At 34.2% G+C, this 6,349-nt stretch overlaps 1 protein-coding gene across 1 annotated transcript; it reads left to right on the top strand.

The window, feature by feature from the left end:
- Nucleotides 1-2,632: 2,632 nt before the first annotated feature.
- LOC136061404 (2-oxoglutarate-Fe(II) type oxidoreductase hxnY-like) lies at nt 2,633-5,938 on the top strand (the record flags this gene model as incomplete). The annotated part of the gene is given in 8 exon segments (XM_065764602.1): nt 2,633-2,759; nt 2,762-2,803; nt 3,452-3,552; nt 3,644-3,702; nt 3,923-3,979; nt 4,165-4,210; nt 5,090-5,169; nt 5,722-5,938. Coding segments are annotated over 8 exon segments (576 nt in total), but the record flags the coding sequence as incomplete, so codon positions are not given.
- Between the last annotated feature and the right edge of the window lie 411 nt (nt 5,939-6,349).

Genomic DNA, 6,349 nt, shown 5'->3' with positions numbered 1-6,349 from the left:
TATGCTCCCATGGCTGACCTATTGTACCTATCCTTTTCCTTGAGATGCTCTGGGAGGTTGCCTTTGATGGCATGCTGCTCTTCCCTTTTGTGATCTTGGTTTGCCGAGGACAGGATTGCCCTCGGTGATGTTTCATGGCACCTTGGATTTGCTTCATTCGTCCTCGGACATTTCTTCCTCCTCGGAGTGGGCCTTGGGCTTAGTATAAAGTGGGCCGCGAATGCCAAATTCTTTGATCCCACAGTTTCAAATCCACATGTTACTCCATATTATGGATTTTTTCTAATAAATGTAATGAAATAGATAGATTTGTGAAAAAAAAATGGAATTGATAGATAATAAAAAAAAAATGGAAGGAAGATAAATATACTTTATTATACTATTACAACTTTCACTATTTATTTATTTATCTCAAAATATAGATAAAAATCAATATTTTACCTCTATTCTATTAAAAAAAATTAATGGTTTCTTTTTTAAATAACAACAAAAAGAATGGCAAAATCTTAGTTTCAAATTTTTTGAGTCGACTATGAATCTTTAACAAGATTAATTAGGATTGACTACATGTGTGTTTTTTTTTTTTTTCCTTCCGTTATATTTTATTTGAAGTTTGGGTTAAAACCAAACTACATTATGGTAAATTATACGTACGAGAGTGTGTGTAGACGGTCAATGTCAATGGCATAATAGAGTAAGTGCGACTTTTATATTATTAACAATTGCTAGTAGTAGGCGATATTAGCCACAATCATTGGGGGAATTTTTGTATTTTACCCAAAAGATACACAAAGATTATATGAAAAAAGATTGAACATTCTCCTTCATCCATCCTTATTAAACTCTTGATTGTTTTTAAAAAAAAATCTACTTTAATCCATTTCATTTCACTCACTCATTTTCCACTGAAATCAAAATGGTTCCACTAGAGGAAATAAATTAGTAGTTTGGATAGAAAACTTAGTACCATAATTCTTTTTTTTTTGTCACAACTTTAATGTATTTATGGGTGGTAAAAAAAACAATTAATTTATGTGAAAGTAATAAATAACTACTCATAGTACTTTATATTAGAATTGTGATAAAAAAAATTGTAGATTTAGAATTACTCTTGTTTTTGACGTTGTAAAAGGTGAAAAAAAACAAAAATTATTCTAAAATCATAACATTTATCTCAATATTTTTTATTATTTTACGTAGTTATTTGTCACTTTCATATGAATCTAATTCATTTCCTCTTTCACGTATAAAAAAAAAATAAATAAAAAAGGTGACGTAGACTGAGAGAAATGGTGTCGGCCTAGAAAACAAAAAGAGTAAAAGAGTGAGAAAGGAGACGTAGACGGTGACAGATTGGTCTTAGGAGCAGAGCATCAGGAATATTGGTCTAATGAAATGAATAATAAGCAGAGGTCGGTAAGTAAAGAATTTTGTACAGATAGTCCACGTGGCGTGACTGCGCTCCATTAAACTTTTAATGGCCGAGGGTCGTTACCGCATATTCTAGAGTATTAAGAATCGCCTCCCTATTGAATATCTTTTCTCTACAACCAATATTATTTTATAACTTATCCACCTTATCCAAACCCACACACCATTTTATTTTCTGGACCCCACTAAAAGTTGATAGATGAATATGATCCATCATTTGTTTTGTGGCCCCTTGCTTGATTGACGGCTCACATTTATCCTGTCTTTTTTTTATTATTATTTTTTTTTTATGAAGCACATTTATCTTATCTATTATAAAAGTATGATCAAATTTGATGGACACAAGAAAATTTATAAGTTGAATGTCTTGGGTATCAGTGATCAGAGAGCACTTGAAAGTTTTAAAAAAGCAAACACAAAATAAGAGGTGATCGGAGAAGACCGGCAAAAAATCCTCCAATGGTAAAGTTAGTATTTATGAGATTCCAATTTTTGTGAAAGTGTCTATGTCCATTACCTTCTCACGGATGAATGCTTATATAACACACACTTTGGGGCAGTTACTCGTTTAGTAACTGCTCCTATCATTGAGGAATTCAGAAGACTCGAAGGTAACTTCTATAACTGCCATGGAAGTTACATTATTTGGGCTTGTTTTCCATAACTACCATTGGAAACTGGCTATGGTAATGAACCTTGACCTTAGCACTCCATGCTAAGTGAGAAGCTCGTCTTAAGCAAATATGGGGAAAGACATCTAGAACGCAGGAAGGTCATCCAGGTGTTTCTTTTCATGGACGGCCTTATCATGGACGAGCATACTATAATGTAATCCATCATTTGTTCCGTTTGACCTTCTTGCCTTGGACGACCTCAATGGACGAGTTTGGAGTTGGTGCGTTATAATACACCATCAAAATTCAAATATCCAAAACCAAAAATTAGCACATATGTAATGAGAATTGATTGAGGAACGAAATTCTAGGTTTAAATTGGTATAATTTATTCTTAAAAAAAAAGGTATAATTTAAAATAAAGATCTAATTTAGTACATGCGTAAAACTATGGCTTTGTGGGAGTTTTTTTTTTTTTTTTGGGGGGGGGGGGGGGGGGGGGGGGGGGTTTTTGAGTATAATGAAAAAGACTAGAAATTAACCAGTGATTCTGTGAGTTAATAGTATTGTAGTTTGACAATATATAGATTTTAGGGAACAAGTACAACTTTATAAGGCATTGGATTTGCTGCCTCAGGTCTGCTGGAAAAAGATTACTTTCTCTGATTGCTCTGGCTTTGAATGTAGAAGAGGACTTTTTTGAAAAAGTGGGGGCTTAGATGAACCAAATGCGTTTCTTCGCCTTTTGCATTATCCAGGTTGAGTAGCATGATTTGCGTTCTTTTATGTCAGCTTAATTACTGCAATTTTTTTCCCCTTGATCTTCTTCCTTCTTTCTTTCTTTTTATTTGTTGGAGAAAAAGGGGGGGGGGGGGGGGGGGTTGCATATATTTTAGACAATCTGTGTGGTGAACTTTTGTAAAAATTTAAAATTTTTTGCCTAGTCTGATTTTGTTAAACTAGGATGTAGTTTAGGTGCAAAATTGAAGTCATAGACTTAAAAGAGCGAACCCTCATGGTCTACAATTTTCATATGCTAATGCTTCTTTTTTAGAGTGGAGCATTGATTTTTGAAATCAAGTTGTCAAACCAAATAGATGCTTTCATCTAAAGATCAATTTTAAGCTGTGGTTCCTATTGAATGTTGGACTAATACATGGCCAATTATCCTGAGTGAGTAAGGTCTGTTTCTGTCCACACTGTTTAGAATTTGCTGATGCTTTAATAGCAAGTAGCAACTAACTCAACTGAACTATATCCATTTATTAGATCTCTGTATTAGGTTACAATCTAAACTTTACTCAAGTAGATTGTAGACTGTAGAGCACTTTCAGGCAAAGGTTTAAACCAGTCATCCAGCTTGACCTTTATATGTCTTAACAATATGTTCTGTAATTTAATTTCAGGTGAATTGGGGTCTTCTGATGATGAAATATATGGTTCCTCTGCTCACTCAGATTATGGAATGGTCACTCTCCTAGCAACCGATGGTGTTCAAGGACTTCAGGCATGTTTGTTGTTGATCAGCTGTAGTGTCCACCTGTATTTCCTATTCAACCTCACAGCTGCCAATTAGCTGGGTTTTTTCATGTTGACAGGTCTGCCGAGAAAAATTCAAGCAACCACGGGTTTGGGAGGATGTGCTTCATGTAGATGGGTGAGTCCACAAGTGCAATTTTTTATGTAAATGGAAGCATTACTGGTGTAATGAATGTTGAGTCACTTTGAAATCTTCAGGTAAAAAGTAGCCTTGTAAAGTAGACAGTTACATTTGTTGGTCAACAAACAGAATATGGACAATGCCATCTGACGATAAAAACTAACGTGGTTATTATATTTCTTTGTCAGCAGTAAGATTTTGTTTATTAAATTTGCAGGGCCTTGATTGTAAACATTGGGGATATAATGGAGAGGTGGACTAATTGTTTGTTCCGGTAATTTATCATTCTTTAACTTGCTATTAACACTTCTTAGAGAACCTATAATGTTTTTAAAATGAAATTTTGTTTCTTTTCATAAATCTAACAAAGATAGTGAACTGGTTTTCTTTCTGGAGGCTTTTCTTCTCTCAGCTTCCCCTCCCCTTCTCACCTCTCTCTAATTTGTCACTTATTTGTAGGTCAACACTGCACAGAGTGATGCTGTCTGGAAAAGAGCGCTATTCTGTAATCATTTAACTACGTCACTCTTAACATCTTTTTCGTCATATTCTGTAATCATTCATGAATTGTATAAAGAATTTAGTGAATTCCACACACATAGATATGTTAAAGGTTTTCATAATTTTGTCCCTAAGTTGTCCACTGTGTAGGGTATAATTAATGCTGAAAAGATGTTATGCTTCAGAACCTAGTAGATTGAACAGATGGGAGTGGATGATTGATTAACATATATATTGAAAAAAACTTATTTGTATGTCCTAATGGGATGTTTCTGATGAGTATATCATCCTAACAAATAATCTATTAAAGGAGACAAAACCCCCAGGTCAAGTGATTTATTGTATAGACAGATCATGACAGGGAAAATTTGTTTTTGTTTGGATGATCTAATTCAGCTGAACTTTTATCAGGATGTGTAATGGGTTACTTTTTTATATAAAACCCATTATCTTAAAAAGGCGTGAGTCCATAATGAACCTAAAAAGCTTGGAATTTGAATATACATGTTGTGGGATAGGAGAATTATAGATATAATTTGCTTCAGATATCTTTGTTTATACATACATATGAAAAGATGCCATATATATATATATAGGTCTCAAGACCATAAACCATCCTGTAAAATGGGGCTATTAGTATAAGTGGATCCATTCTTGCAAGTGATAATGAACAATGTTGACCTGCAAAAAACTTTTCTTGTTCAAATACTACAAGAGAGTTTTTTCTTATGCCAGGTACTCTCTACGATTTACAAACACTTGGGAGTTTGATGGTGTCATGAAACATTCAAACATGCTATAGTTTCTGATGTTAGCCCTCTTTCTTCAAGGGAGTTCATTGTTACTTTTGAGAATTTTTAAATTGAAAATGTCAATATTTCAGGCAGCTTTCTTCTTGGATCCCAACCCAGACTGCATGGTGGAATGCCTGGAAAGTTGTTGCAGCGAGTCATCTCCTCCAAGGTGTGAAAAAGACTATTTGCCTCCTTTTCATTTTCTCCCTCTCCCTCCCCCACCCCCCCCCCCCTCTTTCTTTCTCTCCGTAGTGTTTGGGAGTTCACTTAGAAGCATACATATTTATTTTTTGAGAGTTCACTTAGCAGTAAACATTTTTGTTTTGAGAATTCATTTAGCAGTATACATCATTAGAGCCTACAAAGGGAAATCATGCTTTTGATGTCTCCAAATTCATGTCTTCTGACATATTAGTCATCGAGGATGTCAAACATTCTGGTGTAAAGGTATCTTTAGACATTTATAATTTAATTTGTAATCTCCAATAGAAGTCTTAGGTGAGACTATACTAATTAGGCTGGTTAACTCTGGACTATTGTGTGTGCGCGCTTGTTGACTTACACATGTTCAGTTTGTTTTTATGGGGCATCACAAATATTCTTGAGTCTTGCTCAGTGCTTATGGGTTTTTTTAGGTTTTATTACTTCTAATTAAAGTATATTTTTCAGTATGCATTTCTAATCAATGATCAAAGATGGTGTTTATTGATTATGTATGCAGGTTTCCCCCAATTCGCGGCGGGGACTACCTGCAAGAGAGGCTCAGGCTTACATATGCCTCATAGGATAGATGTTTGAAGACCTAAAATTGAAAATAATGTCGGTGTACACTGCCAGTTTCATTGTTGTGCAAGAATTTGATATTAATTAATGGGTCTGGTTAACGGGTGTCATTAGAACATTTGTTAATGGACTATTTTAGAAAAGTTTAAATATCATTTTTATGGAAAATATAAAAAATGTTAAAAAATCAATTACATTTTTCTTTTTCAATAAAAAGTTTCTAAAAATACCTCTTAAACTAATGTCTTTAAGGCATTCATTAACTTTTTCCTTAATTAATAATGATTCATGACTCCAAATGCAGACTCATCCAAGAGAACTTGTATATTGTCAAAATCTCCTTCGGGAAATTTGCTCTAGCCTTTGGAGACAAGAATTGGCATACAATCCTTGCTTTTGCAATTTGACACCCCCCCCCCCCCCTTGCCTTTTTTTTTTTTTTTGCTCTTCTTGTTTTACTATCTATAATCATAGATATTTGCGGGTTTAAATTGCAGTTGTGGCATGGAATTATGTATTCTCTTACCCCTTTAAGAGTTACCAGCACTGGAAAAAATTGCTACTTT

Source organism: Quercus suber, unplaced genomic scaffold, assembly GCF_002906115.3.
Source record: "Quercus suber isolate HL8 unplaced genomic scaffold, Cork oak 2.0 scaffold_571, whole genome shotgun sequence".
Classification (NCBI taxonomy): Eukaryota; Viridiplantae; Streptophyta; class Magnoliopsida; order Fagales; family Fagaceae; genus Quercus; species Quercus suber.
This window is presented reverse-complemented; position numbering and strand designations above follow the sequence as displayed.